This window comes from Scyliorhinus torazame, chromosome 20, assembly GCF_047496885.1.
Source record: "Scyliorhinus torazame isolate Kashiwa2021f chromosome 20, sScyTor2.1, whole genome shotgun sequence".
NCBI lineage: Eukaryota > Metazoa > Chordata > Chondrichthyes > Carcharhiniformes > Scyliorhinidae > Scyliorhinus > Scyliorhinus torazame.
The window spans coordinates 19,207,160-19,227,463 of NC_092726.1; the positions used below are offsets into that span (position 1 = coordinate 19,207,160).

The 20,304-nt window shown below is 45.3% G+C and overlaps 1 protein-coding gene across 5 annotated transcripts in view; it reads left to right on the forward strand.

The window, feature by feature from the left end:
• Positions 1 to 20,304, forward strand: part of LOC140396933 (electrogenic sodium bicarbonate cotransporter 4-like) — a 150,012-nt gene that overhangs the window by 67,878 nt on the left and 61,830 nt on the right. For all 5 annotated transcript variants that reach the window (XM_072485871.1, XM_072485875.1, XM_072485874.1 and 2 more), the window contains 5 exons: positions 7,816 to 7,973; positions 8,871 to 8,958; positions 10,205 to 10,359; positions 10,652 to 10,777; positions 16,741 to 16,915. In XM_072485871.1, the coding sequence (XP_072341972.1) occupies positions 7,816 to 7,973; positions 8,871 to 8,958; positions 10,205 to 10,359; positions 10,652 to 10,777; positions 16,741 to 16,915 (702 nt within the window). The remainder of the gene's footprint in view (positions 1 to 7,815; positions 7,974 to 8,870; positions 8,959 to 10,204; positions 10,360 to 10,651; positions 10,778 to 16,740; positions 16,916 to 20,304) is intronic.

The following is a 20,304-nucleotide window of genomic DNA, read 5'->3' on the forward strand; positions in this document are numbered from 1 at the left end:
CTCGCTGAAACCAATAACGTGGCCCTAAAGTCAGAACCATGCCATGTGGGAATCTTCCATTTTATTCAAGTTTTTCAGTTTTACCACACATTACAAAATATTTTAATGTTTACAAGTCCATAAGTACAACATTGAAACATAGAAAATAGCAGCACTTCAAGCCTGCTCTGCCATTCATTCTGATCATGGTTGATCATCCAATAGCCTAATGCCACTTTCCCCCATATCTTTTGATCCCCTTTGCCCTAAGTGTTATATCTAACTGCTTTTTGAAAATACTATGTTTTGTCCTCAACTACTTCATGTAGTAATGAATTCCACAGACTGGCCACTCCCACCCACCATTTGGAACCTCCTTCCTGCATCTACCCTGTCTCGTCCTGTTATAATTTTATCGGTTTCTATGAGATCCCTCCTCATTCTTCTGAACTCCAGCGAATACAATCCTAACCTAGTCATTCTCTCCTCGCATGTAAGTCCCCCTATCCCAGGAGTCAGCCTGGTAAACCTTCGCTGCACCCTCTCCAGAGCAAGAACATCCTTACTCAGATAAAGAGACCAAAACTGCTCACAATATTCCAGGTGTGGCCTCACCAAGGATGGCAGCAAGACATCCCTGCTCCTGTACTCAAATCCTCTCGCAATGAAGGCCAACATACCATTTGCTTTCTTTACCGCATGCTTTATCTGCACGCTTACCTTCAGTGACTGGTGTACGAAGACACCCAGGTCTCATTGCACATTCCCTCTCCTAATTTATGGCCATTCAGATAATAGTCTGCCTTCTCGTTTTTGCTACCAAAGTGGATAAGACCATAAGACACAGGAGTGGAAGTAAGGCCATTCGGCCCATCGAGTCCACTCCACCATTCAATCATGGCTGATTTCAACTCCATTTACCCGCTCTCTCTCCATAGCCCTTAATTCCTCGAGAAATCAAGAATTTATCAACTTCTGTCTTAAAGGCACTCAACGTCCCGGCCTCCACCGCCCTCTGTGGCAATGAATTCCACAGACCCACCACTCTCTGGCTGAAGAAATTTCTCCTCATCTCTGTTCTAAAGTGACTCCCTTTTATTCTAAGGCTGTGCCCCCGGGTCCTAGTCTCCCTTGCTAATGGAAACAACTTCCCTACGTCCACCCTATCTAAGCCATTCATTATCTTGCAAGTTTCTATTAGATCTCCCCTCAACCTCCTAAACTCCAATGAATATAATCCCAGGATCCTCAGACGTTCATCGTATGTTAGGCCTACCATTCCTGGGATCATCCGTGTGAATCTCCGCTGGACCCGCTCCAGTGCCAGTATGTCCTTCCTGAGGTGTGGGGCCCAAAATTGCTCACAGTATTCTAAATGGGGCCTAACTAATGCTTTATAAAGCTTCAGAAGTACATCCCTGCTTTTATACGCCAAGCCTCTTGAGATAAATGACAACATTGCATTTGCTTTCTTAATTACGGACTCAACCTGCAAGTTTACCTTTAGTGACTCCTGGACTAGGACTCCCAAGTCCCTTTGCACTTCAGCATAATGAATTTTGTCACCGTTTAGAAAATAGTCCATGCCTCTATTCTTTTTTCCAAAGTGCAAGACCTCGCACTTGCCCACATTGAATTTCATCAGCCATTTCTTGGACCACTCTCCTAAACTGTCTAAATCTTTCTGCAGCCTCCCTACCTCCTCCATACTACCTGCCCCTCCACCTATCTTTGTATCATCGGCAAACTTAGCCAGAATGCCCCCAGTCCCGTCATCTAGATCGTTAATATATAAAGAGAACAGCTGTGGCCCCAACACCGAACCCTGCGGGACACCACTCATCACCGGTTGCCGTTCCGAAAAAGAACCTTTTATCCCAACTCTCTGCCTTCTGCCTGACAGCCAATCGTCAATCCATGTTAGTACCTTGCCTCGAATACCATGGGCCCTTATTTTACTCAGCAATCTCCCGTGAGGCACCTTATCAAAGGCCTTTTGGATGTCAAGATCGATAACATCCATTGGCTCTCCTTGGTCTAACCTATTTGTTATCTCTTCAAAGAACTCTAACAGGTTTGTCAGGCACGACCTCCCCTTACTAAATCCATGCTGACTTGTCCTAATCCGACCCTGCACTTCCAAGAATTTAGAAATCTCATCCTTAACAATGGATTCTAGAATCTTGCCAACAACCGAGGTTAGGTTAATTGGCCTATAATTTTCCATCTTTTTCCTTGTTCCCTTCTTGAACAGGGGGGTTACAACAGCGATTTTCCAATCCTCTGGGACTTTCCCTGACTCCAGTGACTTTTGAAAGATCATAACTAACGCCTCCACTATTTCTTCAGCTATCTCCTTTAGAACTCTAGGATGTAGCCCATCTGGGCCCGGAGATTTATCAATTTTTAGACCTCTTAGTTTCTCTAGCACTTTCTCCTTTGTGATGGCTACCATATTCAACTCTGCCCCCTGACTCTCCTGAATTGTTGGGATATTACTCATGTCTTCTACTGTGAAGACTGACGCAAAGTACTTATTTAGTTCCTCAGCTATTCCCTTGTCTCCCATCACTAGATTACCAGCGTCATTTTGGAGCGGCCCAATATCTACTTTTGCCTCCCATTTGTTTTTAATGTATTTAAAGAAAGTTTTACTATCATTCCTAATGTTACTGGCTAGCCTGCCTTCATAATTGATCCTCTCTTTCCTTATCTCTATCTTTGTTATCCTCTGTTTATTTTTATAGCCTTCCCAATCTTCTGACTTCCCACTACTCTTTGCCACATTATAGGCTTTCTCTTTTGTTTTGCTGCATTCCCTAACTTCCTTTGTCAGCCATGGCTGCCTAATCCCCCCTCTGATAACCTTTCTTTTCTTTGGGATGAACCTCTGTACTGTGTCCTCAATTCCTCCCAGAAACTCCTGCCATTGCTGTTCTACTGTCTTTCCCACTAGGCTCTGCTCCCAGTTGATTTTCGTCAGTTCCTCCCTCATGCCCCTGTAGTTACCTTTATTTAACTGTAACACCTTTACATCTGATTCTACCTTCTTTCTTTCAAATTGGAGATTGAATTCTACCATATTATGATCACTGCCTCCTAATTGTTCCCTTACTTTAAGATCTTTAATCAAGTCTGGCTCATTACATAAACCTCACATTTCTCCAAATTAGACTTCATCTGCCATTCATTTGCCCACTCACTCAACTTGCCCAAATCACACTGAAGGATCTCTGCATCCTCCTCACAACTCACCCTCCCACCCAACTTGGTGTCATCTGCAAATTTGGGGTATTACATTTTATTCCCTCATCTAAATCACTAATATATATTGTGAGTATACATAAATATATATATCCTGCCAATTTGCAAAAAACCTTTCATTCGTACTCTTTGTTTCCTGTCTGCCGACCAGTTTGCTATCCATCCCAATCCCATGCGTTTTAATTTTACACGCTAATCTCTTATGCAAGACTTTTTCAAAAGCCTTCTTAAACCCCAAATATACCACATCCACTGGCTCCCCCTCATCAACTCTATTAGTTACATTTCAGGAAAAAGTACTAAAAAGAATACAAACCCACATAACCCATACTCCAGTCCCTCCCCCCACCCAACCCTCCCTCTCCCCGAGCAACTGACGGTGATGAGTTCTTTAAAATAGGCAATGAAAGGCCAGCACCTCTGGTAGAATCCCTTCACTGATTCTCACGGTGTATTTGACCCTCTCCAAGTATAAAAACTCCATTGTGTCCCTGGGTTGCGTCGGAGACCTCCACCCCAGCAGAACCCACCTCCAGTCAATCAACAAGGTGAAGGTGAGAACATCCGCTTCTGCCCCTGTCTGCAGCCCTGTGATTCCAACACCCCAAATATGGCAACGAGAGGACAGGGCTCCAATTCAACATTTACAATCACTGACATGGTGCTAAAGAAGAAGACCCAGGAGCTCACAGGGTTGGGACAGGACCAGAGCACGTGCATGTGAGTGGCCGGGCCCCCGAGACACCACTCACATCTTTCATCCACCCCCAGGGTATCAACACTTGGGAATCTGTTATTTTAATGGGTGAGTTTGTTTGGGCAGGTTTAAAAGCTGCAGCTGAGCACAGAGTCTCAGCTTGGCAGTTCGTACACTGTGACTCCAGGGAGTGCTTATTTGAATGAGCAGACTGAAATCATTTGAGGTGGAGGCCTATTCTCAGCTGCAGAATGTTCTGCTGAGTACTAGACTTTTTTCCTGCCCAACTCAGGGTTAAATAGGTTCTAGTAACCCTATATCATCCAACTGCGTAGAGGGCTCCCAATGACTGTGGCTTTAAAGGTTACTGCTGTGCTCATCCTCTTTGCAACAGGCTCATACCAGCCAGTGGAGACCTGAGTGGCATCACACAACCTGCTGCACACCACTGCCCTCACCTTAGGAGCCCTGCAAACTGCATAATTACACCAGAGACTTTGGACTCAATCCTGCATCAGCTGAGTCTTCAGACACTGTCTCGTGCCAGGGGCCCTTCCTGGCTATGACCTTGTCCCGAGTCACGGCCTATAACCGCACATCCTGCCCTGCAGCACTCATTGGGTGGTATGAAGCCCTCAAAACCGCCCTTTGGTTTGGTTAGCCTTAATCAAAGTATTATGTGTTTTGAAGGTGGGACCAGAAGTTGAAAGGATCCTTCCAGCTGTGGATCCTGCCCTCAGCGCCCCAGCATTTTATTCAGCCCAATGATGAGCGAGATTTATCTGTACTGTAATTGAAAATTAAGCAACCGATCAAGCTCTTCCAAGCAACTACTGAATTTAAATCATTCATGTTATGAAAACACATATGGCTCATGTTCTAAAGGATATAAATTAACATACAAGCCTTGTTCCATCCAGCCTAACCCATCTAATTGTAATGCCTTGAGCCTTACAGTATAAACATATCCCTGCAGACTGATACAGACCTGCCATGATCTAGCTGAAGAGCAGAATAGGCTGGAGGGGCTGAATGGTCAATTCGTGTCATTATTGTCCTGGTACAAGGGGCGGCATGTGGTACAGTGGTTAGCACTGGGACTGCGGCACTGAGGACCCGGGTTAGAATCCCGGCCCTGGGTCGTGTGGAGTTTGCACATTCTCCCCATTTCTGCGTGGGTTTCACCCACACAACCCAAAGATGTGCAGGTTAGGTGGATTGGCCACACTAAATTGGAGAAAAAAATAATTGGGTATTCTAAATTTATTTTTAAAAAATTATTGTCCTGGTAAATAATTGCTCTTCAGCATAAACCACAGAACCTGCTCAAGTGAAGACTCTTTTCAATGTACTGACTGTTGCTGAGAGATGAATGCATTAAAGCTGCAGCCAAAGGTCATTCTTCCTTCTTTGAACTGAAGCAGAGTGCTCACGGGCTATCTCACAGCCACACACCACTGGTCCGGAGTGAAAGTAGCAGCTCTCATTCTTCTCCTCCTTGGGACTCAGTACAGGGCTGACTGATGTGCTGTAAAACAGATGGGACCGTCATCACGTTTTTGGGAGAGCAAACGATTTATTTGAAAGAAGCGTGGGTACAAAATGTGAAAACATTTGGTATTGTGTAGCGGAAACAGCAGATAAATACAATAATTAAATGTAACTCAAGTCACCTTGAAATTACCTGGTGCTCACACCGAACATTAACTTTTTGGCCTGTGATTTTCAAAGTTGGCAGCTCAGAAAAACAAGTTAGATAAACATGGTCAACAAATAAACAAAACAATCAAGCTCAATTCAATTCACCTCGGTTTAGTTTTAATAAAATGTGCCACATTTTTGAATTGTGAATCAGATTATGAAGGAGCAGATTGCCCATTGATTGGAATCACGAGAATGGAGCTTTAGGTCTCTGCTCACATTCCTGATTTCACATCCTGCTTATAGGCCTCAATATGTTGGCTGGCTTATTGAACAATAAATATCAGGTCCAGCAGTGGCCAATATCTGTGGGGAGCTTGTGCAAAGATTTCCCTGTTTGTTTCACAAGCCCAGTTTGCTGTCTTTTACTGCAAAGCTTTTTTCAAGAGGAGACTTGTTTCTTATCCAAACCCTGAGTCTTCAACTTTACCACTGTTACTGGATGTTTAATGGTGCCTGGGTCTGTATCTATCTGCAGCCAGGTTCCCTTAAAGCCATAAAGAACTGTCATTTGCCAATCGCTGGCTCAGTTATCTTAGAAAACCCGAGAGTGCGGGAGATGCAGTGTTTAATTGAGTCGTTGTAAAATGACCAGTCTTGCCATTGTAACATTCAATTCTGATAACTGATAATTTGACAGATGATAGCATGCGCAACAGGTTTGGGGAGATGGTGGTCTCGTGGGAATTACCGAATAATCTAGAGGCCCAAGTTAATGCTCTGGGGACATGTATTCAAATCCCACAATGGCAGCTGATTGAATTTAAATTCAGTTCATAAAACATCTGGAATATAAAGCCTCAGTAAAAGTGACATGAAACTATCATCGATTGTTGTGAAAATCTATCTGGTTCAGTAATGTCCCTTTCGGGAAGGAAATCCGCCATCCCTACCCGGAGCCATTGCAGATGACTCCAGATCCACAGCAATGTGACTGACTCTTCACTGCCCTCCAGAATGACCCACATGTCACTTCGATCAAGGGCGGTCAGGGATTTAGCAACAAATGGTGGCCTAGCCAGTGATGACCACATCCCATCAGGAATTTTTTAAACTAGCAATGCTGGAAATGCTGTTTTATTTTATTTTCTTCAAAATTGTTCAAGTATGTGTTGTCATGTGAGAGTACCTTTAAGAAATGGGTGTTTAAGAAATGTACCTTTAAGAAATGGGTGTTTGTCAGTGATGTCAGAGTGCGGGTGGAGCTGGGCTGCCTGTCAGCTTTTTTACTTTTGTTTTAGGCTATTTGCTGCAGGGTGTGTTTTAGTTTTGCTTTCAGAGCTGGGTATCTGCAGTCACATCCAGAAGGTGTATGAGTCTCGCTCTCTGTAATCTAAAGAATGTAAATCGATCATTTGGTGATTTAAAACTAATAACTGCTCTCAGTAGTGACTTTAACCTGATGTGCTTCTGTTTTAAAGGTTTTATTTTAAGTCTTCCAGATGTTAAAAGGAAAACTTAAAGGATTACTTAGTGTTGTATTCTTTGGAGGTTGTATTTGAATTGATGGTTGCTAAGATGTTCACTGTATTTAAAAGGTCAACTTGAGTTCCTAGAATAAACATTGTTTTGCTTTAAAAAATACTTTTCCATTTCTGCTGTCCCACACCTGTAGAGTGGGCCAAGTGCTCCCCATACCACAATCTAGTAAAAGTTGTGGGTCAGGTGAACTCCATGATAATCTTTAAGGTTCTCTAAACCCTGGCCCATGACAATGTTCTTCAGGGATCTTGTTATTGGAGCTAATCTGAGCCTTCAGTGTCAGTCTGAACCTTCCACTGCCTGCCTGCCACATGCTGAATACATCATGGGGCTTGTTTAGCACAGTGGGCTAAACAGCTGGCTTGTAATGCAGAACAAGGTCAGCAGTGCTGGTTCAATTCCTGTACCAGCCTCCCCGAACAGGCGCTGGAATGTGGCGACTCGGGGCTTTTCACAGTAACTTCATTGAAGCCTACTTGTGACAATAAGTAATTATTATTAAGTACAGCAATCTGCACTTGATAAGCAGCCTTCCTGCAGCACTGGAGCAGGCAAACTACAGGAGTAATTAACCAGTCAGTCGTTTTAAATGTCCAAAATAAACAGAGTTCAGAGTTCATGGTTACCCTTTATCACTTCTGCTCATTGGAAATTCACGACTCTAACTCATATCGGCCTCTAATTCGTTGCAGCTTAAGAACAAATTCAAGAAGAAAATACCTCGTGACTCGGAAGCATCAAATATCCTTGTCGGAGAAGTCGACTTTCTGGATAAACCATTTGTAGCCTTTGTCCGTCTCTTGCAGTCAACGATGTTGGGTGGACTGACAGAAGTGGCAGTTCCAACAAGGTACTGGTGCACCTGGAAGACATGTTGATGAGCTCAGCAATAAAATATTGCACATTATACAATTGAGCTGAGTGCGCAGTCATGGACGTTTTAGAAGTGATGTTAACGTTCTGTTTTGAAGGGATGTGTTTCACAGTTCTATCTGCTGAAGTTCTGATGAGTTGCAAGTTAATTTTACAAAATGAATTAATTCAGAGTAATATAAGTTGGGCGATAATTCAGCTGACGTGGATAATTACTTGTGTTCAATTGAGAGGGTAATCATCTGTTGGCTAGCTGACGCACGGTTCGATTGAAGACTGCAGTTCTGGTGTTTTAAGCACACTCAATCTCTCTGGGACCTCTCCATGGGTCAACAGTGCTGTAAAAGCAATTAGCTCTCTGTCGAGGTGCATTAAGTGATGTCAGGCTAGATACAGCGTGGTGGGCATGCATCCTAACCTTTGAATGTACTCCAATTTTCTTCACATGTTAAAAATAATTCACTTGAGGTGGAGAAGCCACGAGAGATGAGGGGAGGCTACCCCCCTTTTTTTCCCATTCTGTCCGGAAACTAAAAGAAAAGCACAGCCGAAGGCGGGGGGGGGGGGGGGGGGCGGGCGGCAGGTTGGGGGGACAACGGGGAAGGGGGAGGAACCATAGACCAATCCAGCGGGCAACAAAATGCACGTAGGGTCAATTAAACGAAGGACAAACTAAACCTCTCTGTATAATAAAGGAAATTAGCGCGGGCAAGAAAAATGTGATGTGTATATATACAACTTTTTATAAATATGGGAAATATCAATAAAAAGATTTTTTTTTAAAAAATTTTTTAAATCACTTGGTGTTCAATGAAGACAGGCGAATTGGCATTCGTCACAGTTTTAACATTTTGATTTTTTTTTTCCAAAACAGGTTTATTTTTATTCTTTTGGGTCCTCAGGGGAAAGGTAAATCTTACAGCGAGATTGGAAGAGCTATGGCAACGTTGATGGTGGATGACGTGAGTTATCAAGTTAAAATCCCTTAGAAAAAGTAGAGCTCATGCTAACAGAGATTGATGATAAATGGAAAATGATTTCCAGTCATTTACATCAGCAGAATCATGATTCTTGTTACCGAGTTGAATAAATTTAAAGAGCCTGGGGGAAATCTTCCTTCAATAGGTTTCTCAAAAATATTTTAATGAAACATTTTTAAATAGATACAAAACCGTAAAACAGCTTGTGGGTGGCACGGTCGCACAGTGGTTAGCACTGCTGCCTCACAGCTCCAGAGTCCCAGGTTCGATTCCCGGCTTGGGTCACTGTCTGTGCGGAGTCTGCACGTTCTCCCCGTGTCTGCGTAGGTTTCCTCCGGGTGCTCCGGTTTCCGCCCACAGTCCAAAGCTGTGCAGGTTAGGGGGAATTGGGTGTGCTAAATTGCCCTGAGAATCCAAAACGTTCAGGTGGGTTTATTGGGTTACAGGGATAGGATGGAGTGTGGCCTTAAGTAGGGTGCACTTTCCAAGGGCCGGTGCAGACTTGATGGGCCGAATCGCCTCCTTCTGCACCGTAAATTCTATGAAAACAAACAACCAAACACAGCTGATGGTGACTAGCTCTTTAAAGAACACAATAAAAGGCCACCATCTTTTACAGAAGCCCTCAATCGCACCCCTTAACGTGTATTTAACTTTCTCAAGGTGCAAAAACTCCTAGAGATTCCCCCACATGCCCAGAACATGTGCACATGGTTTGCCGGGCCCCTCCCACAGCGCTCACACTTATTATCCACCCCCTCAACCGATTGAACCTAGCCCTAGTTAAGTATGCCCAGTGTACCACCTTCATCTGCATCAATCCCAATCTCGCGCACGACGAAGTGGTGTTCACCCTGCGCAAGGCCTCACACCATACTCCTTCTCTAATGCCACCTGCTTTCTTCAATTGTTTGAGGCCATTTCTGCACCATTTATTATTGTCCTTCTTCTTGCTGGCACTCAGCTTCTTGTGTCTTGCTAATAATTGGTCACATTTCTTTTACTCCTGGCACTTACAAGTTTCTCAATGGGAACTCCTCTCATTAATTTTAGGAAGAGCAAATTAGATCTGAGACAGGACGAAGTAAAGACTGAGTCTGCACCACAAGCTGAGGAACTTAGATTCTTCTTCTCAATACTCCTCACTATTGTGATACCAATAATTAAAGTTTTCATTAAATGTGTGTGCGTGACATTTCCATTCTGCCTTTGTTGTACCGGGCTCCAGCTGTTCAGTGATGTTGCTTACAAAGCGAGAGACAGAGATGACTTGATTGCTGGCATTGACGAATTCCTTGATGAAGCCATTGTCCTGCCTCCTGGTGAATGGGATCCCAAGATCAGGATAGAGCCTCCCAAGAAAGTAACGCCAGCTGAGAAAAGGTAGGAATTCTTTCGAGCGCACCCATTTTCAGGGATTCTTCAGTAAATTGTGCATATTTCCCATCTCCAGGTCGTCTCTGAACTGTCGAATAGATGGTTTGTCTTGAGAGCAAAAATTACTGACCTGCAGCACATATTCTGGCTGGCTTTGCGCATGAACAAATCAGATCTGCTGCCCTTGATTTGATTACCTTCGAATAGAGATCAAAGTTAATAGAAGACTAACAATCTCTTTCTCCCTCTCTCTCTCTCTCTCTCTCACACTCTCCCCGCACCCCTGTCTTGACAACAGGAAGTCTGTTTACTCTCTGAATGAGGCAGGACAGATGAATGGTTCAGCGGGAGCTGGAGGAGGAAGTGACGATGAAGAAATGCCAGCACCACATGAACTTGGGGAAGAGCTGATGTGGACAGGAAGGTATACACTTCAATTGGAGGAGTCACACAAAATGCCATAGCCATTGGAGACAATATATTAGGTTAATGAAGGGTCGAGGGGGATAGACCACTGTGTGCAAGAGAATGCTTTCGGAGGAGGTGAAATGTTAGTCATAATCAGCAAGATTCACCATTATCACTGAATCCTATTTTGAAAGCCATCACTCAAGAAATTATAAGAAAACACCCCAGCAGCTTAGGAGGGAGTATGCCCACTATTCCCCATCCAGTGAGCTCCCACACACCATTCCTGACATGATCCCAATTATTCCGCTATCCTCCAACCCTGACAAGCAACTTATAAAGTAAAAAAGAACTCGAGCATGTTCAAATGTTTCAATTGTGTGTATGATTTTTTTTTTAAATTAGTTTATGGGATGTGGGTGTGGCTGGTTCAGCCAGTGTTTATTGTCCATCTTAATTGTCCCTTGAGAAGGTGGTGGTGAGTAGCCTTCTTAAACCGTGACAGTCCATGTGGTATAGGTACATCACTGTGATTGTTTTAGGAAGGAAGTTCCTTGGATTTTGACCCAGTGACAGTGAAGGAACGGCCGATATATTTCCAAGTCAGGATGGTGAGTGACTTGGAGGGGAACTTCCAGATGGTGGGGTTCCCAGGTATCTGCTGCTCTTGCCCTTCCAGATGCTAGCGGTCGTGGGTTTGGAAAGTGCTGTCTAAGGAACCTTGGTGAGTTACTGCAGTGTATCTTCTAGATGATTCACACGGCTACCACTGTTCGTCAGTGGTGAAGGGAGTGACTTTTGTGGAGGAGATGTCAATCAGGTGGGGCTGCTTTGGCCTAGATGGTATTGAGCTTCGTGATTAGTGTTGGAGCAAGTGGAGAGTATTCCATCACACTCCTGACTTGTGCCTTGTAGATGGTGGACAGATTGTGGTGAGTCAGGAGATGAGTTACTCGCTGCAGGATTCCCAGCCTCTGACCTGCTCTTGTAGCCACAGTGGCTAGTCCAATTCAGTTTGTAGTCAATATGTAACCCCCCAGGATGTTGGCAGTGGGGGATTCAGCGATGGTAATGCCATTGAATGTCAAGGTTAGATCCTCTCTTGTAGGAGATGGTCATTGCCTGGAAATTGTGCGGTGCGAATGTAACTTGCCACTTGTCAGCCCAAGCCTGGATATTGTCCGGGTCTTGCTGTATTAAGACATAAACTGCTTCTGAGATTCATAAAAAGCTTGTGTTAATGGATAATCAGGACTCAATTTCCAGGGAATATCTGCTTTCTGTACTGAGAGTAATTGAAATCTATGGCGATCATGATTCACATGGTTTCACTGTTGGTGACAGATCTATAATCCATAATGTGTTATGTCAGGAATTGTTTTGGACATGGACTGCTTCAGTATCTGAGGAGTCACAAATGGTGCTGAACATTGTGCAGTCATCAGTGAACATCCCTACTTCTGACCTTATGATGGAGGGAAGATCATTGATGAAGCAGCTGAAGATGGTTGGGCCGAGGTCACCACCCTGAGGAACTCCTGCAGTGATGTTCTGGAGCAGAGATGATTGACCTCTAACCACCACAACCATCTTCCTTTGTTCTGGGTATGCCTCCAACCAGTGGAGAATTCCACCCCCCCCCCCCCCGATTCCCATTGACTCCAGTTTTGCAAGGGCTCCTTAATGCCATATTCTATCAAATGCGTCCTTGATAACAAGGGCAGTCACTCGCACAGTCAGCTCTTGGGTCCATGTTTGAACCAAGGCTGTAATGAGGTCAGCAGCTGAGTGACCCTGACAAAGCCCAAACTGAGTATCAGTGAGCTGAATATTGCTGAATAAGTGCCGCTTTGTAGCACTGTTGATTACCCCCTTCCTCATCATCAAGTGTAGACTGAACGGGCGGTAATTGGCCAGGCTGAATTTGTTCTGTTTCATGTGTACAGGGCATACCTGGGCAATTTTCCACATTGCCAAGTAGATGCCAGTGTTGTGGCTGTACTGGAACAGCTTGGCGAGGGGTGCGGCAAGTTCTGGAGCACAAGTCTTCAGTACTATTGCCGGGATATTGTCAGGGCCCATAGCCATAGCAGTATCCAGTGCCTTCTGTCATTTCCTGACACCATATGGAATGTATCAAATTGGCTGAAGACTGGCACCTATGATGCTGGGAACCTGCGGAGGAGGCCAACCATTGTTCCCTTTTCTTTCGCACCGATGTGCTGATCTGCCCCATTGAGGATGGGGATATTTGTGGAGCCTCCTCCTCCAGTGAGTTGTTTCATTCTTCACCACCGTTCATGGCTGGATGTGGCAGGAAGACACAGCTTAGATCTGATCCATTGGTTGTGGGATTGCTTAGCTCTGTCTATCACTGGCTGCTTATGCTGTTTGCCTGAGAGTAGTCCTGTGTTGTAGCCTAACTAGGTTGACTCGTCATTTTGAGATATGCACGGTACTGCTCCTGCACTTTTTATTGAACTACCATTGAGCCCCTGGCTTGGTGGTAATGGCAGAGTGGGATGTATACCAGGCCATGAGGTTACAGATTGTGGTTAAATACAATTCTGCTGCTGCTGGTGGCCCACAGTGCTTTATGGATGCCCAGTCTTAAATTGATAGATTAGGTTTGTAATCTACCTCCTTTAGCATGGTGCTGGGGCCACACAACATGATGGAGGAATCCAAGATGGGATTTTGTCTCCACAAGGACTGTGGGGTGGTCAATCCTACCAATACATCATGGACAGATACATTTGCGGCAGGCAGGTTGGTGAGGATGAGGTCAAGTATGCTTTTCTCTCTTATTTGTTCCCTCACTACCTGCCACAGACCAGTCTATTAGCTGTGTCCTTTAGGACTTGGTCAATTCGGTCAGCAGTGGTGCTACCGAGCCTCTCTTTGTGATGGGCAATGAAGTCCCCTACCCAGAGTATATTCTGTGCCCTTGCCACCATCCGTGTTTCCTCCAAGTGGTGTTCAACATCGAGGAGTACTGATTCACCAGCTGAGAAGTGTAGCTCATGATAATCAGCAGGGCTTTTCCTTGCCATAAGACTTCTTGGGGTCCTGAATCAATGTTGAGGACTCCTTGGACAGCTCCCTGCCTGACTGTTAAGCACTGTACCGCCGCCTCTGCTGGATATGTCCTGTCCCACTGGTATGACAAACCTGGAGATGACAACAGTGGTGTCTGGGACATTGCCTGTAAATTAGGATCCCATGAATATGATTGTGGCAGACTGTTACTCTCCCAATTTTGGCACCTAGACGTTAGTAAGGAGAACTTTGTGGGGTGACAGGTCTGGCTTTACTATTGTCCTTTCCGATGGGCTGTCCAGTTTCATTCATTTTACAATTTCTGTTGTGGTTTGATCCAGCTGAGTAGCTTGTTAGGCCATTTCAGAGGGTATTTAAGAACCAGCCACACTTCTGTGGGTCTGGTGCCCAGACCAGGTAAGAATGGCAGATTTCCTTCCCGAAAGGACATTAGTGAACCATATGGATTTTATTAGCAATCGACTTTGGTTTCATGGTCCTCATTAGATTTTTTATTGAATTGAAATTCAACCATCTGCCATTACCCTGAGTCTCTGGAATACCACTTCCTAATTGTCTCCCCTTGATTTGAACCAAGTTATCATTCTTCATCAAAATATTGGTACAAAATCATCTCTATTATATCACGGGGTAACATGAAACTTGTTTACATAGAACATAGAACATAGAAAATACAGCACAGAACAGGCCCTTCGGCCCACGATGTTGTGCCGAACCTTTGTCCTAGATTAATCATAGATTATCATTGAATTTACAGTGCAGAAGGAGGCCATTCGGCCCTTTGAGTCTGCACCAGCTCTTGGAAAGAGCACCCTACTCAAACTCAACACCTCCACCCAACACCAAGGGCAATTTTGGACACTAAGGGCCATTTATCATGGCCAATCCACCTAACCTGCACATCTTTGGACTGTGGGAGGAAACCGGAGCACCCGGAGGAAACCCATGCAGACACGGGGAGGATGTGCAACTCCGCACAGACAGTGACCCAAGCCGGAATCGAACCTGGGACCCTGGAGCTGTGAAGCAATTGTGCTATCCGCAATGCTACCGTGCTGCCCTTAAGAACAAATAAATCTACACTGTATCATTTTACCGTAATCCATGTACCTATCCAATAGCTGCTTGAAGGTCCCTAATGTTTCCGACTCAACTACTTCCACAGGCAGTGCATTCCATGCCCCCACTACTCTCTGGGTAAAGAACCTACCTCTGACATCCCTCCTATATCTTCCACCTTTCACCTTAAATTTATGTTCCCTTGTAATAGTTTGTTCCACCCGGGGAAAAAGTCTCTGACTGTCTACTCTATCTATTCCCCGATCATCTTATAAACCTCTATCAAGTCGCCCCTCATCCTTCGCCGTTCTAATGAGAAAAGGCCTAGCACCCTCAACCTTTCCTCGTAAGACCGACTCTCCATTCCAGGCAACATCCTGGTAAATCCCCTTTGCACCTTTTCCAAAGCTTCCACATCCTTCCTAAAATGAGGCGACCAGAATTGTACACATTACTCCAAATGTGGCCTTACCAAAGTTTTGTACAGCTGCATCATCACCTCACTGCTCTTAAATTCAATCCCTCTGTTAATGAACGCGAGCACACCATAGGCCTTCTTCACAGCTCTATCCACTTGAGTGGCAACTTTCAAAGATGTATGAACATAGACCCCAAGATCTCTCTGCTCCTCCACATTGCCAAGAACTCTACCGTTAACCCTGTATTCCGCATTCATATTTGTCCTTCCAAAATGGACAACCTCACACTTTTCAGGGTTAAACTCCATCTGCCACTTCTCAGCCCAGCTCCGCATCCTATCTATGTCTCTTTGCAGCCGACAACAGCCCTCCTTACTATCCACAACTCCACCAATCTTCGTATCGTCTGCAAATTTACTGACCCACCCTTCAACTCCCTCATCCAAGTCATTAATGAAAATCACAAACAGCAGAGGACCCAGAACTGATCCCTGCGGTACGCCACTGGTAACTGGGATCCAGGCTGAATATTTGCCATCCACCACCACTCTCTGACTTCTATCGGTTAGCCAGTTCGTTATCCAACTGGCCAAATTTCCCACTATCCCATGCCTCCTTACTTTCTGCATAAGCCTACCATGGGGAACCTTATCAAATGCCTTACTAAAATCCATGTACACTACATCCACTGCTTTACCTTCATCCACATGCTTGGTCACCTCCTCAAAGAATTCAATAAGACTTGTAAGGCAAGACCTACCCCTCACAAATCCGTGCTGACTATCCCTAATCAAGCAGTGTCTTTCCAGATGCTCAGAAATCCCATCCCTCAGTACCCTTTCCATGACTTTGCCTACCACCGAAGTAAGACTAACTGGCCTGCAATTCCCAGGGTTATCCCTCGTCTCTTTTTTGAACAGGGGCACGACATTCGCCACTCTCCAATCCCCTGGTACCACCCCTGTTGACAGTGAGGACGAAAAGATCATTGCCAACGGCTCTGCAATTTCATCTCTTGCTTCCCATAGAATCCTTGGATATATCCCGTCAGGCCCGGGGGACTTGTCTATCCTCAAGTTTTTCAAAATGCCCAACACATCTTTCCTTCCTAACAAGTATTTCCTCGAGCTTACCAATCTGTTTCACACTGTCCTCTCCAACAATATCGCCCCTCTCATTTGTAAATACAGAAGAATTTAATATATAAAATCCACGCACAGTGGAGGGGTTTTTAACAATCTGTTTAAAACTTGAACAGAGAGAGAGATAATAATAATAATAAGATTGGGGATCAACGAAGATGTCAGAGTAAAGAGTTGGAGGTCCCAATTTACACTTGTCCATGTTTTTGTCTGTCAAACAACACACCGCAAGTTTTCTCTGAATGAACTACTGCTTCCAACTTACAGCCCTGATTTGAAGTTTTTCTCACTTCCTGCAGGTTTTGTGGAGGGCTGATTCTGGATATCAAAAGGAAACTCCCCTGGATGCCCAGTGATTTCTATGAAGCATTCCACATTCAGTCCGTCTCCACCATCCTCTTCATCTACCTGGGCTGCATCACCAATGCCATCACCTTCGGAGGATTGTTGGGGGATGCAACAGACAATTATCAGGTGATACCTACACCGCGCTGTCGCTTCTAATCTTGTATCCTGACTCGCCCAGGCACATGGTGTTGTGAGTAGTTTACAGCAGTGTTAGCGGTTTAAAGCTGGGTAGCTGGAGTAGCAACTATATTCATTTCCCCATGATCTCAGAGTGAGGTGAGCAACATCAAGGTTCAAATGATGGGCATGGTGGCACAGTGGTTAGCACTGTTGCCTCACAGCTCCAGGGTCCCAGGTTCAATTCCGGCCTTGGGTCACTGTCTGTGCGGAGTCTGCACGTCCTCCCCGTGTCTGCGTGGGTTTCCTCCAGGTGCTCCGGTTTCCTCCCACTGTCCAAAGATGTGCCGGTTAGGTGGATTGGCCGCGATAAATTGCCCCTTAGTGTCCAAAATAAAATGTTCGGTGAGGTTACAGGGTGATGAGGATAGGCTGGGGATGTGGGCTCTTTCAGAAGGTCGGTGCTGACACGATGGGCCGAATGGCCTCCTTCTGCACAGTAGGGATTCTATCACGTCATGGAACAAGAAAATCGCTGATTTTCTCTGAAATTAATTTTTTCTTTAAACGCATCTGACTTCTGCAAACTCCTATAATTGACGAGGAAAATATTCATTTTCTGGTTTATCATTAATTGAAATGAAAATGAATGAAAATCGCTTATTGTCACAAGTAGGCTTCAATGAAGTTACTGTGAAAAGCCCCTAGTCGCCACATTCCGGCCCCTGTTCGGGGAGGCTGTTACGGGAATTGAACCGTGCTGCTGGCCTGCCTTGGTCTGCTTTCAAAGCCAGCGATTTAGCCCTGTGCTAATCAGCCCCTAAACAGCAAGACCATTGCCTCCTAAAAAAGAAAACATTTATTTGCACAACCAGCATTTGCTTCTACTGATTGAGGACATAGCCTCATGCTTCATTGCTCAGCTGTGTGTGCCCAGGAATATGTTTCGATGGTCACTTGTCACAGTAGTGAGAGGTGGAAGAGACATTGATCTGAAATCTCATTCTCGTTGGCAATTTGGGATCTGCATGTGATTTTGCAAATATTATGCAGACTTGCATGGCCAAGGTCTATCATTTGTCAAGCACTTTGAGCTAGCAAAGCAAGCTTCCACGGCAACCAGCTGGTGCTATACTCACCTGTTTCCTGACACACTCGCTGCAAGAGAATAACACGCAGAATGAGGAAAGCTTTAATCTGCTTTCCACTCTAACTCACTGACTTGGAGACCTGAAAAGATTGCATGGAATGATCCCTGTCACAGCCAGGTCACCCAAAGACAAATATGTGTGTTGTGAGTAGTTTACAGCAGTGTTACCGGTTTATAACTGGGTAGCTGAAGTAGCAACGATATTCATTTCCCCATGATTTCAGAATACCAATACACGAGCTGCATTCAGTCTAGGGCTGGGCCGAAGAAAGATGCCAAGGACTTTGCTGTGAAGCAGCATTTTTCCATTTCGATGCACGAATGTCGATTGACAGCTTTGACAAGTAAATAAAAACAGGAAATTCTGGAACAGCTCAGCAGCTCCGGTAGCACATGTGGAGAGAGAGAGGGTGGAATCTTCCCAAAATTTGGCAAAGTGTTGGTTCCGGTGCCAGTGCCTGCTGCGGTAAATCCCACAGAATATCGAACCTCTTTTATTTTTAACCATGTGAATCATACCACACTCATGGCGGTCTCCTGCTGATTCGCTCGCCCCGGGACAACTTAATTTTTGTAATCAGTGGTGAATGTCTAAACGTCTCTCCAGTACTTGTTCCAGATCCATTGGAGGAGAAGGCAGCCAGGAAGACAGCACCACGTTTCTTTTTTTTAAAATAATATTTTATTGAAAATTTTTGGTCAACCAACACAGTACATTGTGCATCCTTTACACAACATTATAACAATACAGATAATAATGACCTTTTTTATTTAAACAAGAACAAAAGAAAACAACAACAAATAAATAAATATTAAATAACAAAAATAAAAAACTAGCCCTAATTGGCAACTGCCTTGTCTCAGGCCACACACCCCCCCCCCCACCCCCCCCCCCCACCCCAAGTCCTGGGCTGCTGCTGCTGCCTTCTTTTTCCCCCCATCTATCTTTCCGCAAGATATTCGACGAACGGTTGCCACCGCCTGGTAAACCCTTGAGCCGACCCCCTTAGGACGAACTTAATCCGCTCTAACTTTATGAACCCCGCCATATCATTTATCCAGGTCTCCACCCCCGGGGGCTTGGCTTCTTTCCACATTAGCAATATCCTGCGCCGGGCTACTAGGGACGCAAAGGCCAAAACATCGGCCTCTCTCGCCTCCTGCACTCCCGGCTCTTGTGCAACCCCAAATATAGCCAACCCCCAGCTTGGTTCGACCCGGACTCCTAATACTTTTGAAAGCGCCTTTGTCACCCCCACCCAAAACCCCTGTAGTGCCGGGCATGACCAAAACATATGGGTATGATTCGCTGGGCTTCTCGAGCACCTCGCACACCTATCCTCCACCCCAAAAAATTTACTGAGCCGTGCTCCAGTCATATGTGCCCTGAATCAGGCTTAGCCTGGCGCACGAGGACGACGAGTTTACCCTGTTTAGGGCATCTGCCCACAGCCCCTCCTCGATCTCCTCCCCCAGCTCTTCTTCCCATTTCCCTTTTAGTTCGTCCACCATAGTCTCCCCTTCATCCCTCATTTCCCTATATATATCCGACACCTTACCGTCCCCCACCCATTTCTTCGAGATGACTCTGTCCTGCACCTCTTGTGTCGGGAGCTGCGGGAATTCCCTCACCTGTTGCCTCGCAAAAGCCCTCAATTGCATGTACCTGAATGCATTCCCTTGGGGCAACCCATATTTCTCAGTCAGCGCTCCCAGACTCGCGAACTTCCCATCCACAAATAGATCTTTCAATTGCGTTATACCTGCTCTTTGCCACATTCCATATCCCCCATCCATTCCCCCCGGGGCAAACCTATGGTTGTTTCTTATCGGGGACCCCCCCAATGCTCCGGTCTTTCCCCTATGTCGTCTCCACTGTCCCCAAATCTTCAGTGTAGCTACCACCACCGGACTCGTGGTATAGTTCCTTGGTGAGAACGGCAATGGGGCTGTCACCATAGCCTGCAGGCTGGTCCCCCTACAGGACGCCCTCTCTAATCTCTTCCACGCTGCTCCTTCCTCCTCTCCCATCCACTTACTCACCATTGAAATATTAGCGGCCCAATAATACTCACTTAGGCTCGGTAGTGCCAGCCCCCCCCTATCCCTACTACGCTGTAAGAATCCCTTCCTCACTCGAGGAGTCTTCCCGGCCCAAACAAAACCCATGATACTCTTTTCTATCCTTTTGAAAAAAGCCTTCGTGATCACCACCGGGAGGCACTGAAACACAAAGAGGAATCTCGGG